This window comes from Lepidochelys olivacea, assembly GCF_965140295.1.
Source record: "Lepidochelys olivacea isolate rLepOli2 genome assembly, chromosome: 2".
NCBI lineage: Eukaryota > Metazoa > Chordata > Testudines > Cheloniidae > Lepidochelys > Lepidochelys olivacea.
The window spans coordinates 115,488,651-115,511,997 of NC_140412.1; the positions used below are offsets into that span (position 1 = coordinate 115,488,651).

General features: G+C 43.2%; 1 protein-coding gene across 5 annotated transcripts in view; it reads right to left on the reverse strand.

Annotated features, from left to right (window-relative positions):
• Positions 1 to 23,347, reverse strand: part of GCNT2 (glucosaminyl (N-acetyl) transferase 2 (I blood group)) — an 82,826-nt gene that overhangs the window by 18,453 nt on the left and 41,026 nt on the right. Inside the window, exon 1 of one of the 5 annotated variants that reach the window (XM_084620280.1) lies at positions 5,396 to 6,624. The exons of the other annotated variants lie outside the window; for them this stretch is intronic. Coding sequence (XP_084476406.1) covers positions 5,396 to 6,320 — 925 coding nt within the window. The 5' untranslated portion in view covers positions 6,321 to 6,624. Of the gene's footprint in view, positions 1 to 5,395; positions 6,625 to 23,347 lie in introns of those variants that run through there. 5 annotated transcript variants of the gene reach the window in all.

A 23,347-nucleotide genomic window follows, 5' to 3' on the forward strand; every position in this document is an offset into this window, starting at 1 on the left:
CTGAAAGCAATGGAGATTCCTCTCATTTACACTGGTGTAACTCAGAAGAGCATGATATGGACTGTAGTGGCCACAAATAATTCTGATTCTTGTGAATGTAGATTTAATCCCAAACCAGAGATTATGGAAGCCCCTGTGGCTGACACCTCTGAGCTGTTCAAAGAGGCTGTGCTGCATATTTTATCATCACCTAAAAACCCTTAGTGATGTTGTTGGATCATATTAAAGAAGTTCTGTATTAAAATCACAAATGAGTTTGATTCCCCAGAGTTCAAATTCCAGGGTATTACTAATTAAGAGGTCTCTTGGTTTTTGGTACTGTTTCTCTCCCTCTATGTGTGAAACTTGCAAGCTGCTAATTGTGTTAGTACATTCTAAGACAGAGTCTGTTCTCAAAGCAATTCACAGAGAGAGAGACTCAAAGCAATACTCTAACAACAGAAACAGCACCCAGAGACTCCCCGCCCTTTTGTCGTATTAACAATTGTGATTAAAATAGAGATAGAGGATGTATGTGGATGGATGCTTGGTGTGGATAATAACTGAATGATCAGGGAGGTGCCAGCCTAAGAATCCAGTGTCCATCGGCTGAAGAAGGCGTCAAGTGGAAATAACCAGAGGACCCCCCGGAGGGCAGACTGGAATCCACCCAACAGCCTCAAGAATGGGAGAACCAAAGAACAAGATAACATCTTGGAGCCGTCAGGAATGTGCTATCTGCTGATTGATTCAGCAACAGCATGATGAAGCAATTCCCATAGACTGGCATAGGAAGAAATTCCTATAAAAATAGACTCTAAAAAGTGAGAACTTTGGGGTCTGATTCTGCAAACCAACTTCCAGGAGCATCAGATGAGCATCTGACAAGGCCCTGCTCCCTCCTCATGTCCAGGCCACCTGGCCAGTGGCTTGGCATGAGCAACTCTAAGGCTGGTAACTATGATAACAACCTTGCAGAACCTGTGGGTGTGGGTGTGTATATGTGTGTGTGTTTGTATGAATGAATGTGTGGATAAATATGAGATTGAATGGAATGTTATAGCTATAACTGCTTACTATGATTCTTTCTGTATTCACAATAAATGTGGTATTTTGCCTTTTTCCCTTTAATAAGATCCTGCTGGTTTTTATTTTATTGGTACAACAATGTAACAGTGGTAGAGAATTCAGTGAGTGAAGAAACCTATTAAAGCATTCTAAAATGGCATTCCCACAGTGCCCCAGAAGTTGGCAACCAGCTTATCAAATTTCCAACATTTTCCAAGGGTGACATCAACCTCCCCTCCCCCCAAGACCCAGAAAAGAGGCTGAGAGTCACTAATTCTCCCTTTTCAAAATCATCGTCTCCTGTTTCCTGAATAATGACAGGTTTCAGAGTAACAGCCGTGTTAGTCTGTATTCGCAAAAAGAAAAAGGAGTACTTGTGGCACCTTAGAGACTAACCAATTTATTTGAGCATAAGCTTTCGTGAGCTACAGCTCACTTCATCGGATGCATCCGATGAAGTGAGCTGTAGCTCACGAAAGCTTATGCTCAAATAAATTGGTTAGTCTCTAAGGTGCCACAAGTACTCCTTTTTCTTTTTGTTTCCTGAAGATGTTCACAGATAATCGTAATGTATGTTTTCATTTATATACATGCTGAGGATATGAACCTAAATGCAGTGAAATTAATGGAATTCTTTCTATTAGTCCAAGCTTCTATAGCTTAAGCCATGTCAACACTAGAGAGCTTACAGTGGCACAGCTGTATCAAGGCAGCTGCCGGTCTATGCCAATAGGACTGTTGTTGACCTAATCAAATCACCCCCAACAAGAGGTGGTATTTATGTTGGCAGGAGCATGTCCAACATAGCACTGTCCACACTGGCGCTTCTGTCAGTGTAACTTGTGTTGCTCAGCGGGGAGTGTTTTTTCACACCCCTGAGCAACAAAAGTAGTAGTGTAGACATAGCCTTTATTTATGGTACTTTTTGAGTCTCTCACTTTTAAGAGACCTTCACAGCTAACTTATGCCTGAAATGCATTCATTACTGTCTAAATTTGGTTTATTAATTTTAATCTTGAACTTCTGACATTCATTTTGTTGCATGAAATTAAATACATTTTCCCCAATGAACATTACCCGTGCACAATGACCCCAGGAATCCTTGCGAAACTGCCAAGGAAGGTACTGCCTGGCAATAATTCAGAATTTGTTCTGGCTGCTTTGAATTATTCATCTTCACAAAAATAAAGAGCAAATAGTTCTCTTTCTAAGTTAATCATGAAGTGGAAAAATCTCACTCAACAATGAAGAAAATCAGAAGTCACAGAGTCTGTGCCAGTCCCTCCCTGCCAAGCCTGAATGGATGACACACACGCCTTGCTACAAAGTCCAAACAGCCTGTGAAAAAATTACTGGATTAGGTAGTATCCGGATTTCTCCCCAGCACCAACCAATTGCATACTTTATTGCACAAATTCACTATTTAATTATTTCAAATGTAGGAAGTGTCCCTAAGGACAGTTTCTACACCTGTATTTGTATTTAAAATTTACAGTAAAGGATAGTTCAGGTTCAAGGAGGAGTGACCTGCTCTAATAATAATTCATACCTAGCTTTTTTTGTCCATTGATCTCAAAACACTTCACAAAGGAGCTTTGTATCATTTTACATCTGTTTAGGGTTTGATCCTGCACTACTGAGGTCAATAGGAGGTTTGTCATTGAAATAAATGGAAGCACAAACAGGCTCTCAAGCAATAATGTAAGCAGATTTTTACTTCCTACCCTAAAATATTGTGACGAGTATTCTTTGACCTCTTTGTTTTCCTTTCTCTGTAAGGTGCAGAAGAGCTCTGGGATCCTCACTTTCTTCCCTTTTTATTCCCATGCATGTGCTGGTGGGGAATAGGTGTATTGAAGGGGATTGGATTGGCATGATGCGGGATATTATGAAGAAGAAAGTCTTTGTGGCATGTAAATGTACATAATCCATTGTGTTATTGGAGTTGCTTTTATTTGTGATAGTTTGTTTTTACTGATCTTGAAAGTACCGAGAGCCATGGGCAAGCACTTGAAATATAAATTGAGGGAATGAATAAAGGCCCTGTGGGTAGGTGACCTGCATTTACAGTCAGGTGTGGCTTTCTCCTTATCCCATCAGTGCCCCTCCTCTGTTGACCACAGGGTGCTCTTTGAGAGGTATGAGGTACTTCTTTCCCTTAGGCAATGAGTCTCCTGCCTATGCATTGCTCTTAACCCAGAATAGTCCTAAAGGGATGGAGTGGCTCAGAGAAAGAAGCTTGGGAATGGAAGGAATGAATTCAGTTCTGAGCTTGAATCACACCCACATAATAGTGTGTTGTGCTGTGCTGTCGCCTATCAGCCAGGCTGTTCTCTTGGGCTTCTTTTTTCATTGAAATTTGGATGATACACATCTTGCAATGCTAACTAGTTGCATTTGCATTACTCAGGATTGATGATGTTTTTTCACATTCTTGTATGACCCCAGGAGCTCTTGGGCCAGCCATGGCACATGTGTGTGCAAAAATGGAGGCAGATTTGACATGATATGTACATGGCATGAGTCTGCATATCTACATTCAGATGTCTCTTCAGATCGGAGATGCTGCAGCCTGATGTGCTTTGAATTTCAAATCGCTATATATTCTAAGATCAAAACTCCTCATGCTGTAAAAAGAAGCAGGCAACAGATTGATCTATGCTGAACAGTCTTTTGCAGCTGTCTTTACTAGGTCATTTACATGGTGTTAGGTGTCTTTAACATATAAGATCACTTCTTTGCACAGAGGGAGTATTTATATTTTAATGTTTATATTCAATTAAAAAGTAAGCATACAGTGCACTGTAGCTGATTTTCCATTTGACTAGATAAAGGAGAAAAGACAAATGAGCTGGAATAAATCTCATTGCAAGAAGTACTGGACTCATCCTTAAGTCTTAGACCCTCTGACATCAATAGGAGCTTTTTGTCTGAATAAGGCCTGCAAGCTTTGGGGGCAAACACTTAAATGTGTAGAATTACCTCTGGATGGCTGTGTGCTGAGTGAGGCAAATCTAGATCCTCACCTTCACAGTTAGCAGTCAATATCGCGACACTGTCAGCAGAACAGAAGTAATATTCCTGTTCAAGATGGATTTAGGGTGAACAAAACTTCTTGAGTAGCTTCCAGCATGGCAGTGTGCAGGAGTCATGTAGACGTGGGACCAGGATGACATTGTAGAAAGAAAGGGCTGAACCACAGAATTTTCCCCCTGTGTGGATCAGACATCTGCTTCTCTTCCACCCAGCAAAGTGTACTAGATCTGCAGAGGGCTAAAATAGTGGCTTTGCTGCCAGCGCAGGGATTCTTTCTATAATCATCACTAGTGGAGATGTACCTGTGTCCCTGGATTTGGCCCTATATGGGTTTGTGGTTGCAGCATTCCAATTCAGAAACTCTGTAGATTTAATCCACAGGCCAGAAAGGCAATCCCTAAAGAAGAACTGGAGTTAAGTGACACAAGGAATAATGTTGAGATTGAAATGATAGCCATATCCTCAGCTGGTGTCACTCAAAGTCAGTAGAACCACACCAATATACACTAGTTGAAGTTCTAGCCCATTATAACTTTGGTGCTCTGAAAAATGTCCCTGCTACATGTGCTAGCACTGGGGTGCCCAACATTAAGGTCAAGTCTAAATAATCCTCAGTATCACAGTGATGCTTGCTAAATATAAAGACCAATAAACAGACCACAGCACAGACCTGCAACTTTATCATTCCTCCCCCGGGAAGGGAGGTCTGGGGGCTGTTTAACAAGAATCCAGTGTTAGTTAGTGGAAATCACCTTGTGTGATAAATGGGATTTTAAATCTATAGGTCTTTGCTACGGGAATAATGTATGTAAATATGAGTAAAGAAGGCAATGTGACTTAGTCGATAAAGCGCTGAACTCCAGGGGATCTGGGATGTATTCTTAGTTCTGCCACTGACCTGTGGGGTGACTCAGCAATCTCTCGTCACCTCTCTATGCTTCCCTGTCAATAAAATTGAGATAATGATATTTAACTCTTGTAAAGTGTTTTGAAATCTACAAATGAAAAGAGTCCTATAAGAGCTTGGTATCAAAGGACTGAATGAAATCGGATATAACTGGTCAGCCCCCTGTGATTATCCTCCAGCAGTGCCATCCATTTATGACTTCATTTTTCTCACCTTTGCAAGGATAGACAGAAAATCAGTTTCCATAGAACAAGAGCATCCTGAACATTGACCTAATGCAAATATAAAGGTCATATAGCACAGAAATCAGTTCTGTTTCATTTCCTCTCTGTCTTTCCTAGCTCAGCATGGCGCAAGCCAGCTTGTCCTATACACAGGAATGAGTAATGAAGTCATGCAACGTACCTGGTATCCTATTGAGTGTTACCCAGAAGTGTTCATCTGGACTGTAGGTGTCCTTGGACCACTTCAATAAATCAATAGCACGTTGATTATTGAGAATGAACTCTACAAATGGCTTTGTGACAGCAATATAAGCAGAGCCAAAGTAGACGATCAGATTGTGTGGTGGGGGCTGTTTCAACTCATTGGTCTTTTTCATATAAGAGGAGTCAGTCCCTATGTGCTCCTTATGGATATATTTGGTTCTTGAAATCGCATGGGCAGGAGGCAGCACTCCAGGAGTGAGATTTTTCCCCTTATATCCTTTCAGATGCCGAACTATTTCCTTGTTGGTTTTCAAGGGGAAATCTTGTCCACACACGTTGAGCAGGTACTTCCACCGAACTCCTGATTCCAGCAGGTCTTTCATGCAGTTCAAATCCGCCTGAAGTCTGGATATTCCAGCATAAATGACTGGCTCATTTTTTGAGGCAAGAAACGCATTGGGGAAACAGTTCAAAAGTGTCTCCACGTCTTTCTTAAACTGAGCTGCTGCCTTCTCATCCACGTGGACACAGTAAACATTTTGGGGCATATAAATAGCCCTGAAGAGCCTCTCAAAAGTATCAAATTCTTTATGTAGAGTTATGATATAAGCCAAAGGAAAGGCAGCTTCTTCTGCCGAGAGAGGGCTGGTTATATAGTGATTGTCCACTAAGTACTCACTGCAGGCAACACTCCTCAGGGAGGTTTTTAGCAGGTTTCCCCAAACAAAAGCTTTCTTCTGTTCGATAAACGCATCACAGGCTCGCCTTACCAGGGATCTTTCGTGGGACGCTGTTTGCCTGGGATATTTTTTTGACCGGTACAACTCACCCTTGTGCAACACAACGAAAACCATCGCGCTCAGAAGAGGAACGGCCAGAAGGTACCGCATCTGTGGGCGCATCGTCGGTGGGTTTAGAATAGTTCCCTCTGTAGTGACAGCCAGAAGCACAAACCCTCCGCCCCCACAACTCAAGTGATCGAGCCAGGCGGAAAATCTCCCGCTGCCGATGGATCCTCGGAAATCCGAGGAGGATGCGGTTTGTTGTGCACTTCGTTGCTTAGCGCATTGGTTTCTTTCCCGTCCCCGGTCTGAACAGGCGCTAATCCGGGCTCCCCGGCCACCGGCACACACACGCCCGCGTTGTTCCGCTTCCCCCTCTCCTGACTTCTTCTTCTTCTTCTTCAGCTGGAGCCCAGCAAGTGGCTTGGCTCAGCCTCCGGCTCGCTCTCTATTTGCATATGAAAGTATCTCGAGCATGGTCCTAGCAGGACAGGCCTCTCTGATTGGAGCTGCTTCACCTCCGGCTCCTGCTCCCACTGAGCGAGCGATTGGCTCCAATCGCCAGCTCGCCTGCTTTGCCCGGAGCCCTGCTGGGAGCAGTTGGTTTCGCCCAGCACCTCTGCTAGCTAGCTCTTAGCACATGAGCTTGCCAGCCTGGTTCATTGTGTCTGCTCCTGGGGAGCCCCGCCTCAGTGACAGCCTCAGACCCTCACGAAGGGTTGAATGCTGCTCCCACTGAACTGAACAGAACAGGGCTCCTAATTGTAAGGGGGGGGGGCTTACTAACAGTCAGTGGGGGTGTTTTGGTTGCCTAGCTCCCAGTACCAAAAGGGGAACAGTCAATGGGAAAATCAGGACTCTGAGACTGACAGTCCCCAGGAACAATGGGGAGAGGCCAATGCTCTAGGTCAGCCTGATTGACAGGGCGGGCAGGCTAATCAGAAAATCAGGAAGCCAAGGGGCTTCCCTCCTGGGCCTGAGCTGGAATTGCCTGGGTCAGACAGAGCGGGGCCGAGCTAAGGCGAGAGCAAGGGCCCCAGCTGAGCTGGGGCGCAGAGCTGTGCCAGAGCCAGAGGGACCAGAAAAGCACCCTAGGGACAGCAGATCATGTGCTAGGAGTAGAGCTGCAGCCACTGCATCCCTGCAGCACAGCCAGGGCCTGAAAAGGAGGCCTGGGACCTACAAAGAAGAGACTGAACTGCCCCAACGTTCCAGAGACACTGTTCGGGGATTTGCAGAGGATCACTTTCCCACTGGGAGAGAAACTGGGGAATTAGACTCAGGGTATTACCTAATGTAAATTATTTATTTACAAAATCTTGTTTACCCTGAATGAGGATGTTCAAAACTGCTCTCCAGCAATTTCAGTTGGAAAACCTTCTGGTGCAGTTGATGTAACTAGTTCTTTAGAGCATGTCTTGGGCAAGGTCTCCACTGTTTAACCGTCTCTATAAAGAAAAACACAACAAGGAGTCCTTCTGGCACCTTAGAGACTAACAAATTTATCTAAGGTGCCATGAGGACTCCTTGTTGTTTTTTGCTAATAGAGACTAACATGGCTACCACTCTGATACCTCTCTCTAAAGAGTTTCAAATAAAATACTTACCTATCAGCAATTCATGATGTGATTTCATTAGCACTTTTTTTTTAAAGTGATTGGATGAAAAAAGGTTTCCTTCAATGTACAATTAGCTGATGGAACTCATCGCTGCAAGAAACTGCTGAGGCCAAATATTTTGCAGGATTCAAAAAAGTTTAAGCATTTGTCCGGAGTTACAATAGAAAAGGTTATAAACTTCTGTTATAGTTCTCTTTCGCTGTGTAGAGCTTAGGGCATCTTCCGAAACTTGTATCATGCCATCTAGAATGGATCATGCACCAATCAGAAAAGAAAAAGTAACAAAAATAAGCAATATTAGTTGTAAGAACTGATTTATGTTTAGACCTATTTACCTGCAACTGCTCCATTAGCAAAGTTCTACTAAGGATGCAAAATAGATTTCTGGCTCATAGATTTCTTTTCAGGATTTCCCATGGTACAATTCCCACAAATCTATTTTATTCCCATCTCAATCTTTTTGAAGCATTTTTTCTGCTTGAATGTTTTCTTGAGCAAGCTGGAAGGGGCCACTTTCAACTGAGTCTTGTGGTGTGCCAGCTGTTACACCAGTGAGTGATGCTGTCCATCCTGCTCTCCTGTCACCCTCACCTTCTGCAGTTGTGTTCTGTGGTTCGAGTGGTAGTCAAGTCAAGATTCAGGGCCAAATCCTCAGTTGTGCTGAGCTCACAAATGACACAGCTTGGGGCGGGGGGCGGCCACTTTCTTGCTGCTTTGATGCTGAGGCCACCTAGAGACTATTCTCCTGGCTGAAGTTCTGAAAGGGCATAATGTGGTCCAGCCCCGGCCTCAAAATGCCTCTTTCTCCTGCAACCTCAGCATGCCCCCCTAGCCAGCTCTGTTGGCTTTAGGCCACTTGCCAGATCCTCCTATACGAGGAGAAATCCTGGTTGACTTTTTAGGGCAGCTTTCTAGCCATTTTTTGAGGCTCTGGCCCTCTGTTTCACTAGTACCTCCTCAGATCTTCTTTATGCATAACTTTGGGCCTGGTCCTGCGGCCTAGTGGGATTCCATACATCACTTCATTTGTGTCAGTACTGTATGGGAGAGTGGGTGAAATAATATCTTTTTTTGGACCAACTTCAGTTGGTGAGAGAGGCAAGCTTTTGAGCCACATTTTTTCAGGTCTTCAGTGTCACAGCTAAATGCAAGGTGGAACAGATTGTTTAGCATAAATAGTTAGCATGTATTGTAAGAGACTATTCAATGTAGAGTGGCCCATTAACACCTCTGTAGTCATAGTACAAAAACAGGGGCTTAGTGGGCTACAGGTTGTAGTAAATAAGTCATAAATCCAGTGTCTGTTTACTCTATGGTTTTTAGTGTTGATCAGAGTAATGAATTTAAGATTCCAGGCTCATCTTTTGAAAGTGTTGTGCAGGTTTCTTTTGAGGATGAGGACTGATATAATGATTGCTTTGTGAAAAGTGTTTACCCACATGGGCAGCGAGTTCTATGGGCCTGCAGTGCCTGGGCACCAGGAACATTCCTGGCCCAGAGCCCGGCTCCAACAATGTTTGAGGCTGGATCTCTCCCTCGGCCCTGCTTTCCGCCCCCGGGCAATTTAAAACGTCCTGGGGCCCCCACTCACAGCACAGTGGAGCTGAGCAGCTTCCTGCCTGCTCACTCCACGTGGCTGCCACCCCCTCCCTGTGGCCCCTGATTGGGGTGGGTCTGTATCTACGCACACTCACTGCTCCCGCCCCAAGTGCCCCTGCGGCCAATAGGAAGCTGCAGGGGTAGGGCCTAGGGGTAGCAGCATGCAGAGGCCCCCAGGCCCGCCCTGCCTAGAAGCCCCAGGTAAGTGCTGCACACACACACCCCTCTCATAGCTTATTAAAATATGTGCATGTTAAACTCAATATGTAATTTGTAAGGATATAGCAGCAATTCAAAATGGAGTCTGAACCACCATTTTGTAAACTCCATCTTGTGACCTCCTTTGTGCTCTGTCATCCTGGCTAGTTATAACTTGATCAAACTGGTTTTTCTCCGCCACTTGGCGATCTCAAGAACAATTTTACCTCAGACTGTTTCCTACCTTTGCTGAGACTGTACCATGTTTTCCCACCACAAACTGCATAAAAGAACTGTGACCACAAACGGATGGCGCAGCCCATCCTAGTGACTGGGTGTGCGTGGGTCAGGCCTTGGCAGCATCAGTGTATCGTCAAAGGATACCACCTTTCCTGCTCCTGGGGACGACATCCTCAGAGGGTTCTCGGTCCACTTCTTCCATCCCGATCGACATCCGGAGACTCTCCGGTGCTCCTCCTCAGCCGGTTCCAATTACCCAAAGAGTGCAGGTCCTGGACTTCACTGCCACCACCGTGAATTAGGGTTCTTTTAGTCAGGGTTTTATATGGTTATTGCCAGGATGATTTTGTATTTTGGGCCTGAGCTTCATGCACCTGTTATAAGCTGCTGTTTCACTGTTTTGTGTTAATTTCTATAACTACTGTTTGTTTTATGCTTATCCCCATCCCTCTATTACTAATTCCCTCCATACAGTTCTGTTGTTTCTAACGTTACTTACAGTCAGTCTTTATTTCTCACACTACACATAGGGAAGAGGGAGGGAGATTATCTGTGTACCAGTCCACCGGTAACAGATACGGCACAAGGCGGGTCTGCTCTTCTGAGTAAAAGGGGCTTGTCTTATATCTTGATACTTACACCACCCTACATATAGAGTTACCTTGGTTCCCCTTTGAAGTAACACCTTCTCCCAGAGCCTGCACCCCCACCTCTTTCCCAAACACCCCCTCCTGCCCCCAAACTCCTTCCCAGAGCCTGCACCCCAACCCCTCCTCCTGCACCCTCACCCCCTCCTGCACCCCTGCCCCAGCCCAGAGCCTGCACCCAAACTCCTTCCCAGAGCCTGCGCCCCTCACCCCCCAGTGACTGCTGCTGAAATATATTTGATGGGGAAATCTTGTTATAAACAAGACTTCCCACTCTTGGCAAACAATTTATTTTAAATGAAAGGATAATGATACAATAAGCATGAATAGAAATATTTCATGGCAGGGTAAATAGCCCTTTCCAACAACATTACATTGATCATGCTCAAGTGTAAATTATGCCAGTATTTCAAAATAAAGCTTAGCTTCTAGCCACTGAAGCTTAAGTGTTGCATTCAATGGGAGTGCATATAGCTGAGGGCAGAACTAGGTTTAAGAAATGTATGAAGTAAATATTATCTGGTGATTACAGTGTTGAGTTGTGTTTTAAGGAAGATTTTCTTTTCTTTTTTTAAAGACTGCAGCTAAAACATGGACTGTGTTCTTTTGCCTATACCTAGGACCTGATTCTCCTCTCGCTGGCCCTGGTTCTCCACTGGTGTAACTTTCTTGACTTCAGTAGAGTTGCACCTGATTTACAGTCATGTGAGAGCAAAGTCAGACTTACAGAATTTAAAAAGAATACGTTGGGACCAAATTTTGCCCTCAGTTAAAATCAGTGGTGTTCATGGGTGTAACTAAAGGCAGAATTTGGCCAAAATAAATTAAATTAAGTGAAAAGTGATATCAGAGCCATATCCTGTATATGGTGCCTCCAGACAGGTGCTGAGTACTCGCTGCTCTTACTGTCTTTATTGGGAGGCAATTATATCAATGCAAAATTCAAGGAGACTAATTGTATGCTAAACTGTGTTATACCATTTGGCCACCAGGAGGCACGGTGTGTAAGATACCTTATTTAAACTAATATAAACCTGGCAGAGCATTAAAGGATCTTATGATGATGAATGCATCTGTTGGTATAAGCAAATTCTGTGGCCAGTCTGTGTTGGGTACAGAAGTATACTGCAGAAAAATCATCAGCAAATCCCTCGTCCTCAGCAAAATGGAGCTAAAACTTCCTTAATACCTTGAGCAGATGACTGAACAGGAAATACAGCAATAGTCTTCTAATTATGAATATTAATAGGTCTGACCATTCAAGGTAACAATCTAATGCCTTAATCCAGACCAATGCCTTTAAAACAAATATCTTCTAAAGCAAGATTCCATTTTCCTGCTATTTATTCCCTGTTAAACAGATCTGAAGATCTGTTTTAAAAATGACTTCTTAGTCTTGTGATTATTTCCGTTCAGAGGCTCATTTCTGTGCATTCAAAACTGCCATTGAAGTTAATGGATGCTTGCGGTCCACCAGAAATGCAGGATCAGGTTCTATATGCTTTTATAAAGAGAGATTGGGCCATCTAATCATTTTTCCCCCAGAGTTTCATATCTTTTGTCCTGACAAATCCATAATTACCCCCACTGAGTCCTTCCCTGCTGCCAGATGTATCAAAACATTTCTATAGCTCTACCTCTAGAGACAGGCCTGTGTTCATACATCAGTTTGGATGAGCTATTACCAGCAGGAGAGTGAGTTTGTGTGTGTATGGGGGTGGGGGGGATGTGAGAAAACCTGGATTTGTGCTGGAAATGGCCCATCTTAATTATGCACATTGTAGGGAGAATGGTCACTTTGGATGAGCTATTACCAGCAGGATAGTGAGTTTGTGTGTGTGGTTTTTGGGAGGAGGGTGAGAGAACCTGGATTTGTGCTGGAAATGGCCCAACTTTATTATCATGCACATTGTGTAAAGAGTTGTCACTTTGGATGGGCTATCACCAGCAGGAGAGTGAATTTGTGTGGGGGAGTGGAGGGTGAGAAAACCTGGATTTGTGCTGGAAATGGCCCACCTGATGATCACTTTAGATAAGCTATTACCAGCAGGACAGTGGGGTGGGAGGAGGTATTTTTTCATATTCTCTGTGTATAAATAAAGTCTGCTGCAGTTTCCACGGCATGCATCTGATGAAGTGAGCTGTAGCTCACGAAAGCTCATGCTCAAATAAATTGGTTAGTCTCTAAGGTGCCACAAGTACTCCTTTTCTTTATACCTCCTACAATCACACTACCCTCAGGTGAAGTTCACATGTGTGTTCACCTCTGGTGAAGATATTGGTAGTACACTTGGAAGATGTGGATAGGAAACTCCCAAATCCTGATCTAGCCTCAGGAGCCAGTTCTGGTCCCAGGTTCATGGGTGGGAATTTGGAGAAACTACACTGATTTCATTGGAGTTACTGTAAACGTCACCAGCATTCATTTGTTCCTCTCATATGATCCTTTAAAACCAGCTCATAAGTTATACATAGACCATCTGTTTAAAAAATATATGAGCAATATCAACAAAATAAATACCTTTGGGGGGTGGGGGTGGACTAGCTAATACTAGGGCCAAATTTTCAAAAGTGACTAGCGATGTTATGGGGTGGGGAATAAGCACTCATGCAAACCTTCACTCAAATTTCAAACCAAATCTTTACAGAGGGTCAAAAAAGTCTGGATAACTTTCAAAATAAAATATTTTTCATTTTTATGAGTCTGCACTACTTAATTCCATCTGGGAATGGATATGTTGAAGATTAAATACTGTGAGAAAGGCTCATGAGATTTCCCATGCAACCAAATAGAAACCAAGTGTAAAATAAAACAATAAATATTATGTGTGACGGGGCACAGACTCACCGCCACAACACCTCCTGTGGTTGCTCTGGAAATTAGCTCTGTCCTAGCTGTGGAGCACCCTCTGCAGGTGATGTCCCACCCATTGCCTGCTTCACTGTGCTGTCTGAGACCCCCATTGCTCCCTGGCTTGCAGCATCCTCTTCTGGACACAGCCCTCCAAGACCCTCTAGTGGCAGCCTCCCACAGCACTCCTTCAATTCCCTCTTCTCCCTGTGTACCCTGGGCCACTTCCCCTTGGCCCTTGCACCTTCTTGGCCCCTTTTGGGCAGGGGCTTCTCCCTTGCTTGTCAGGAAGAGATTGCTATTGCCTCTGCTTTGCAGCCTTTATATAGGGCCCAGCCTGGCTGTGATTGGCTGCCTTTCTGCCTTTCTCTGATTGCAAGGGTTCTGCATAGGCTCCCTCCAACCTGCTTTAACCCTTCCTCTGACAAAGTGGGACAACTGCCCCACTACACTATGTGATCCAAAAAAACCCCTCTATTGAAAAAGTTATTGTTGAAAGTGAGCTCCAGTAGTGCCTTCACAACAATTCTACTCCTTTAGGAAACACCCAATGTTATAAAGTCTAGGGAAGGGAAACCTTCATCGGGCCACTTAGCCAGCTTTAAGTCTGCTGGAGTGGCAAATAGCAGACTCTGTGGAACCTGAGTGGCAGAATGTAATAACAGGTCTTTGTGGCCTAACATTTATGAGTAGTGCTGATGGAAAATTCTCTATCAAAACTGTGCTTTGGTGAGTTTGCGACAAAATGAAATTTTTCATGAAAAACGCCTGCCTTCCATGGCAAGTTTCGGTTTTTCACTGAAAAACCAACAGACACCCCCCCCCCCCCAACCCCACCTCAAATATTTTTTTGGCCCAAACTAAACTATTTTGATGTGGATATTCTACCACGGTGGCTCAGTTTCCTCATATCTCCACTAGGGACTGGGTTTTCCAGTGAAACTTAATTTCCCTTGTTGTGATCACCTCCCCTCATCCTGAGGGGAAGCACTTTTGCATCATGGGAGATGTAGTGTGACCAGGAAGTCCGTCCTTGAGAGGAAATGGGAACATGAGGCATGCAAATGACCAATCACTTGAGGCACCACATCAGCTCTTCTGAACTGAAATATTAAGGTTTTCAGCCAAAATATGTGTTTTGATATTTTCCCACTGAAAAGTCACAATTTTCCATGAAAAAAGGTCAGACTGTCTGACCAGCTCTAATTGTTGTTGTTTTAAGTTCTTAATGGCTGGATCCTGCATCCACGGAAGTCAATTGCAAAACTTCCATTGATAAGCTGGACCTAGCTGTATTCTCTGTTTTCTCCAGTCAGGGGCAAACCCTTGGCCCAGCCCCTTGTTAGCGCAATTCGGCTGGATGCTGAGAAGCTCTGTGGAGAGGAGGAAGGAAGTGGAGTAACAGTGGAACCATGCTTCAACTTCTGGGCTGCAGTAACCGCTGTGGCACTTGTGCTCTCCTTGGCTAGGCCAGCTCCTCCGCTGGTGTAAATCGGTGCAGTCCCATGGAAGTCAATGGATCTCTACTGATTTACATCAGCTGAGTAGCTGGCCCTTCTCATAGAGGGTGTGTAGCAGGGAAGGTGAGGGTGTCATAAATATAAAGGGAAGGGTAAACACCTTTAAAATCCCTCCTGGCCAGAGGAAAAATCCTTTCACCTGTAAAGGGTTAAGAAGCTAGGATAACCTTGCTGGCACCTGACCAAAATGACCAATGAGGAGACAAGATACTTTCAAAAGCTGGGAGGAGGGAAAAAAACAAAGGGTCTGTGTCTGTCTGTGTGATGCTTTTGCCGGGGACAGAACAGGAATGGAGTCTTAGAATTTAGTAAGTAATCTAGCTACATATGCGTTAGATTATGATTTCTTTAAATGGCTGAGAAATTAAGAATAGAATGTATATGCTGAATAGAATGAATATTCCTGTCTGTGTGTCTTTTTTGTAACTTAGGGTTTTGCCTAGAGGGATTCTCTATGTTTTGAATCTAATTACCCTGTAAGGTATTTACAATCCTGATTTTACAGAGGTGATTCTTTTTTACTTTTTACTTCTATTAAAATCCTTCTTTTCAGAAACTGAATGCTTTTTCATTGTTCTTAAGATCCAAGGGTTTGGGTCTGTGGTCACCTATGCAAATTGGTGAGGATTTTTACCAAACCTTCCCCAGAAAGTGGGGTGCAAGGGTTGGGAGGATTTTGGGGGGGAAAGATGTTTCCAAACAATGCTTTCCTAATAAATAAACCCAAAAAATGTTTGGTGGTGGCAGTGGAAGTCCAAGGGCAAAGGGTAAAATAGTTTGTACCTTGGGGAAGTTTTAACCTAAGCTGGTAAAAGTAAGCTTAGGAGGTTTTCATGCAGGTCCCCACATCTGTACCCTAGAGTTCAATATGGGGAAGGAACCTTGACAGAGGGATACAAATAATCAGACTTATCCACCCTGCACTACCTTATCTCCAAATCCTTGCTGCACACTGATACATAAGAAGCCCGTGTAGACCTGGGCTCCACAGTGGATGGGGGGAGGGGGAAGGATATCTCTGGAATGGGCTCTTGAAATCCGGCTCCCCCTCCCTCTTCAGCTGCAAGCGATTCCTCTGTACCTGCCTAGGATGAGGAAGGCATTCCCCCTTACTTTTTGTGAATGGGGCTGGGTCCCAAAAGGGCAAATTCTGTTCTTGGAAGTGCAGCCACAACTGCCACTGACTTCAATAGCAATGTCACCAGAGTGTTCAAGGACAGAATTTGACTCCGAGACAATAAATATAAAAACTGTACCATGAAATGGAGCTTTTGCTGGTTTGACTGTGAAAATGGAATTGTAAAGGGGCAGGAGAATGTGATACATTGAGGAAAAAGTTCACCATAACATATGGCAATTTGTAACTTATGAAAAGATAAGGACATAGAAACATAAAAGATAAACATGCCTACATGACTGGAATAAACACACAGGCAATAAACAGGTTTAATATATAATATGTGGTTACTGGACTAGGTCAAACTTTGTTCCCTTCTTGGTCTCTGTGACTGCACCCTTCTCAGGCCTTATGGCTTCATCTATCCTGCAGTGGAATTCTGCGATTATCCCACTTTTAGGTCAGGCCCGGTGCTACAGCAGCCAGTGTATCAACCCAGAAGGTGAAACTGTGGTAATTAAATATGCATTGGGGCAGAAAAAGAGTAAGAATGACTCTTTAGCCTGATGGTGAAGGGACTCACCTGGGCAGTGGGAGACCCATGTTCCTGTTCCAATGCATATTTAAGTATTTATATACAATGGAACAGCTTCAACAGGAGAGGTTGAGAGGTCTTCCCCTGAATACCCCACAGCCCAGTAGTTAGTGCATTCTTATGGGAGGGGGAAGATCCACCTTCAGATCCCTGATCCAGATCAGGCAGAGGTAGGGTTGCCAACCCTCCAGGATTGTCCTGGAGTCTCCAGGAATTAAAGATTAATCTTTAATGAAAGATTATGTCATGTGATGAAACCTCCAGGAATACATCCAGCCAAAACTGGCAACCCTAGGCAGAGTGGGGAATTGAGCTGTAATCTCCTGACTTCCACATTTTGGGTAAGTGCTCTAACCACTAAGCTAAAACTTAAGAGGGTGTGCTACCACCACCAGGTCTTCCTTTGGCATTCTTTTGTATGGGGCCCAATCCAGTAGGCAGTTTCTGAAAACACCTACTAGATCAGGCCTCACACATGAGATAGGTAGTGGAAGGCCTAGTCTGAGGATCCCACTGGGGCTTGGTTGTGAGCTGTGACAAATGTGGCTGCGTGCATTTTCACTGATAGATTTTTAGATGCCTAGAGGATTTTACCAGCAGAAATTTAGACACCTACAAACTTACAGAGGAGATGAGCAGAGGCTTTACAGATCTACATATTGGATTTAGCCACTTAAAGTGGGTGGATTTGTTGGATCATATTAAAGAAGTTCTGAATTAAAATCACAAATGAGTTTGATTCCCCAGAGTTTAAATTCCAGGGTATTACTAATTAAGAGGTCTCTTGGTTTTTGGTACTGTTTCTCTCCCTCTATGTGTGAAACTTGCAAGCTGCTAATTGTGTTAGTACATTCTAAGACAGAGTCTGTTCTCAAAGCAATTCACAGAGAGAGAGACTCAAAGCAATACTCTAACAACAGAAACAGCACCCAGAGACTCCCCACCCTTTTGTTGTATTAACCATTGTGATTAAAATAGAGATAGAGGATGTATGTGGATGGATGCTTGGTGTGGATAATAACTGAATGATCAGGGAGGTGCCAGCCTAAGAATCCAGTGTCCATCGGCTGAAGAAGGCGTCAAGTGGAAATAACCAGAGGACCCCCCGGAGGGCAGACTGGAATCCACCCAACAGCCTCAAGAATGGGAGAACCAAAGAACAAGATAACATCTTGGAGCCGTCAGGAATGTGCTATCTGCTGATTGATTCAGCAACAGCATGATGAAGCAATTCCCATAGACTGGCATAGGAAGAAATTCCTATAAAAATAGACTCTAAAAAGTGAGAACTTTGGGGTCTGATTCTGCAAACCAACTTCCAGGAGCATCAGATGAGCATCTGACAAGGCCCTGCTCCCTCCTCATGTCCAGGCCACCTGGCCAGTGGCTTGGCATGAGCAACTCTAAGGCTGGTAACTATGATAACAACCTTGCAGAACCTGTGTGTGTGGGTGTGTATGTGTGTGTGTGTGTGTTTGTATGAATGAATGTGTGAATAAATATGAGATTGAATGGAATGTTATAGCTATAACTAACTGCTTACTATGATTCTTTCTGTATTCACAATAAATGTGGTATTTTGCCTTTTTCCCTTTAATAAGATCCTGCTGGTTTTTATTTTATTGGTACAACATTTTGGTGGAGAATGCGGGCATTTTGGTGGAGAATTGCGAAAGGGGGAATATTGGTAAAAAACCTCAGTTATTGTAAATATTGGTGTGCACACCGCCAGCTCTAGTGAGCTAGGCATTTCTATTAGGTTAAACCAGACCTGCTGGCCTCCGAGCAGGTAGCAGGAAAAACAGATTAAACCAGACCTGCTGGCCTCCGAGAAGGTAGCAGGGGACCTGCTGGCCTCTGAGAAGGTAGCAGGAAAAACAGATTAAACCAGACCTGCTGGCCTCCGAGAAGGTAGCAGGAAAAACAGATTAAACCAGACCTGCTGGCCTCCGAGAAGGTAGCAGGGGACCTGCTGGCCTCTGAGAAGGTAGCAGGGAAAACAGATTAAACTAGACCTGCTGGCCTCCGGGAAGGTAGCAGGGGACCTGCTGGCCTCCGAGAAGGTAGCAGGGAAGAACAGGTTAACCAGACCTGCTGGCCTCCGAGAAGGTAGCAGGGAGAAATCGGTTAACCAGACCTGCTGGCCTCCGAGAAGGTAGCAGGGAGAAATAGGTTAACTGGACCTGCTGGCCTCTGAGAAGGTAGCAGGGGACCTGCTGACCTCCGGGAAGGTAGCAGGGGAAAAACGCATAGATTAAGCTATGATTTCAGAATCTAGGCTGTGTCACTTGCTAAGTAATACCAGCAGTGACAAAGAGATTGAAATATCCATGTTAAGATGTTTAAAAGAAAACAGGGTAAGCCAGTACCAGAGGGAGGAATGGAGTCAGAAGGAACTCCAACCTCACCTTTTGTTAAAGAAATTACACCTTTTAAACAAATCCTTCAAAAATGTGGGCACAGTCCTTGGACTAAACAAGCCCTAGCTGATGTCTGCACTATTTCGGACCTAGAGGATAGATTGGCTCAGTATATCCTCATATACAAACCTTCTAGTGCTGCCAAAAGAGATGCAGCAGCAATTTGGTTGTTGTGGGAGGCATGTAAGGATTCTTCCCTCCGCTTGTCTTCATGTAAAGAGGAAAAGGCACAAACGGAAAAGGGAGCAGACAATTGGAAGGTGCTGGCTACAAATATCCAAAGCCAGCTGAAAATAGTGAAAGAGGCACTCCAGGAATACAAAAAGAGTGAAAAAGTTAACTCTGCAGAGGCTGGAGGGAGGCAGGTAAAGGGGGAGAAGGTCCTATGTACGGCACCCCCAGGCATAATTACAAAGAGAAAAGAGAGTAAAAAAAAAAAAAAAAGTTAACTCTGCAGAGGCTGGAGGGAATTAAGCAGTTAAACTTTGTATTTCACCCAAACAACTTTTAACCGAAAATGTTAAAAAGGAAAAGTGTTAGAGCATTCTTGGTTTCTTTGCAGCCATTCTGAAAGAAAAATGGGCCCTTTTCCAAAGGAATGTCTGTAAATTAGCCAGGCAAAAATAAACTATCTGATTAAAATCATTTGACTGGACAATTTAGTCAAATTTGCTAAAAGAACATAAGAGGGTTCTATTGGAACTTAACTGCCTCAAATGTATAAAGGGAATGTAAGATGTAAAAAACAGAGCAGTGTGGAAGGGATGTTAAGGAAAAGAAAACGTGTATGTATGTATCTGTGTGTGTGTAAATATGTAAAGTTCTAAGGACCAGTTAGTTTTGTTTTTGTTTTAAATAATGCCACTAAAAATCCATTTGACTCTTTAATTCAAAGTTGCAAAACTGACCGACCTTTTTGCTAGACACAGGTAATTAGTGTTGTTTGGCTTTGGGATTTGGCATTTAACCCTTAAAAGGTAACTCAATGCTTTACAAAATTTAAAATGTTTTTAAGTTGTGGCTGCAGCAGGGCAGTCAAAATCAGGAGAATATAAAAAAAAATATTTTGGATTCTTTTTGTTTGTTTTTTGTTTGTTTGTTTGTTTTTGTAACAAAATAGCAGATGAGAGTTGTAGTAAAAAAAAAAATTAAAAAAAGACAGTGCCTCTCTGAAGCAACAGCAGGGGTGAGGTGCACAAAACAAAAAGACAGGTTTCAGAGTAGCAGCCGTGTTAGTCTGTATTCGCAAAAAGAAAAGGAGGACTTGTGGCACCTTAGAGACTAACCAATTTATTAGAGCATAAGCTTTCGTGAGCTACAGCTCACTTCCTCAGATGCATATCGTGGAAACTGCAGCAGGCTTTATATATACACAGAGAATATGAAACAATACCTATTCCCACCCCACTGTCCTGCTGGTAATAGCTTATCTAAAGTGATTTCCAGCACAAATCCAGGTTTTCTCACCCTCCACCCCCCCACACAAATTCACTCTCCTGCTGGTGATAGCCCATCCAAAGTGACAACTCTTTACACAATGTGCATGACAATCAAGCTGGGCTATTTCCTGCATAAATTTATGCAGGAAATAGCCCAGCTTGATTGTCATGCACATTGTGTAAAGAGTTGTCACTTTGGATGGGCTATCACCAGCAGGAGAGTGAATTTGTGTGGGGGGGTGGAGGGTGAGAAAACCTGGATTTGTGCTGGAAATCACTTTAGATAAGCTATTACCAGCAGGACAGTGGGGTGGGAATAGGTATTGTTTCATATTCTCTGTGTATATATAAAGCCTGCTGCAGTTTCCACGATATGCATCTGAGGAAGTGAGCTGTAGCTCACGAAAGCTTATGCTCTAATAAATTGGTTAGTCTCTAAGGTGCCACAAGTCCTCCTTTTCTTTTTTCTTAAAACAAAAAGAAGCAATGTTAGAAACACTGAGTCTTAAAATGGCTCTGAGTAATCAGACTGTCACTTTGATAAAGGTACATGAAAACTCTGTAAGCAAAAAAAGAAATAGTGACACCTTATGTAAAAATGGATCTGGATAATGTTATAGAAGTTAAACTATGGAAGGAATGTGCATTTGCCCCAGAACATGTGCAGGATATATTGTAGAAGGGGCAAAAGAAATGCAAACATACCATGCTACTTAATTAAAATGCTATTAGGGCTCCAAAGGGAGCCACAATAGGTTGGGTTTTCTTTTTCAGATTGCTGTGTGTTTTGGAAGCAGAAGTTAAAAGTAATCAAAACTCTGGTGAAAGTTGATTGTGTCCCTTTTAAGATAGAGTCTCTGAGCTGCTGATGGCTTTAAATCCAAAAGCAGGAAGTTTCTGTGAAAATGCAAATTACCTAAATGATAAAGGAAGGAAAGAACTAGCAGCACAAAGGAGCTGCAGATAAAGGACATACCTAGTCAGCAAACAAATTGTCTAAATAAAAGGCATGGGATAACAAGATAATTTTAATAAATTTAATGATAATAAGTATCCCTGTAACAACGTATAGTGTGTATGATTTTTGGAAAAATCCTTTAAGGTCGTATGGTAATGATGCTTCTCAGTTATTACCTGTAAATAAAACTTAAAGCTTAACACAGCAGGAAAAACATTATATACTTGGTCTGCTGTATAAGAAGGAAAACTCAGGGATTTAATGACTAAACAGTGGGATAATTTCCCCATAACCCTTAAAAGATAAAAGCCTTTGAAACCTGGCCTGCCTATAGAACAAAAACAGGAAAATATGGGGGCAATTTCTCTGTTTTGCCTGCAATCAGCAAGGGTATTTGTAAAAGAAATATTTTAAGCAATAATCTGCCACCCCAAAAGGGGTAGAAACATGTTCTTTTTGTCTTTCAGAAAATCAGGAAAAGCTGCCAGCTGAAAAGCAACCCAATACCATGAATCTACTGTCACAATAGAAATTGTGTTCTGTGTTCTATGTTTTGTCTTGTGTTTTGTGTTGTTGCTAGCACTGTTGTGTGTTTAAAAAAAAAATACTGAAGACCTGCAGGAACTTAAAAATAAATTAAGCTTTCTGTCCCAGCTACAGGACAGCCTGATACAAAAACAAGTACATGCCAATGTAGACTTGGTCCAAATTGGTCTGGGTAACCTAAAAGGCCAATGGAATCTTTAGTAATGGCTTAATACTACCACATGGCTTATCCATAAGAAAAAAAAAATATTAGAAATAGGAAACTACACAGCCATAGCTATGGGATGCACTGAAATGCAGATACTTGCACTAGCTACTTTGGAACACAAAATGTTCTGGGTCATACTGGGAAATATTAAGGGTTTGATGCATTTGTTATAAAAGAAAGAGATCATTGTTTGACACTTATCAATATGAATGGATGCAATATGTTTCCAGTATTGTAAACCAGACTTGTTAATGGGAGAAATTGTTGTCAAAATTGCACACCAACAGTCCCTGGAGGCAAAGGTATTGAAGGTTAACCCACTCCCCATATTACACATGGGATCCTTTGGGCTACCCTGGACCTTGAGCCAGTGGGCTGGGGAGGGAGGGAAGCTATTGGACACTAGAGGTTGTACCGAATGGACTCCTCAAAAGTGGGTGTGCCTCACCTTGCCTGTTGCCCCAGAACCTTGTAGTAAAGATACATCACTAGGATCATGTATGTGGCATGAATTGGAATCACAAACTCAAATTGCCTCACAGTACTTTCTCTTGAATAGGCTACATAGAAAGTGACACTGACGATTATAAATCTTAGTGTCAAAAGGGGGATTATGTTGGATCATATTAAAGAAGTTCTGAATTAAAATCACAAATGAGTTTGATTCCCCATAGTTCAAATTCCAGGGTATTACTAATTAAGAGCTCTCTTGGTTTTTGGTACTGTTTCTCTCCCTCTATGTGTGACACTTGCAAGCTGCTAATTGTGTTAGTACATTCGAAGACAGAGTCTGTTCTCAAAGCAATTCACAGAGAGAGAGACTCAAAGCAATACTCTAACAACAGAAACAGCACCCAGAGACTCCCCGCCCTTTTGTTGTATTAACCATTGTGATTAAAATAGAGATAGAGGATGTATGTGGATGGATGCTTGGTGTGGATAATAACTGAATGATCAGGGAGGTGCCAGCCTAAGAATCCAGTGTCCATCGGCTGAAGAAGGCGTCAAGTGGAAATAACCAGAGGACCCCCCGGAGGGCAGACTGGAATCCACCCAACAGCCTCAAGAATGGGAGAACCAAAGAACAAGATAACATCTTGGAGCCGTCAGGAATGTGCTATCTGCTGATTGATTCAGCAACAGCATGATGAAGCAATTCCCATAGACTGGCATAGGAAGAAATTCCTATA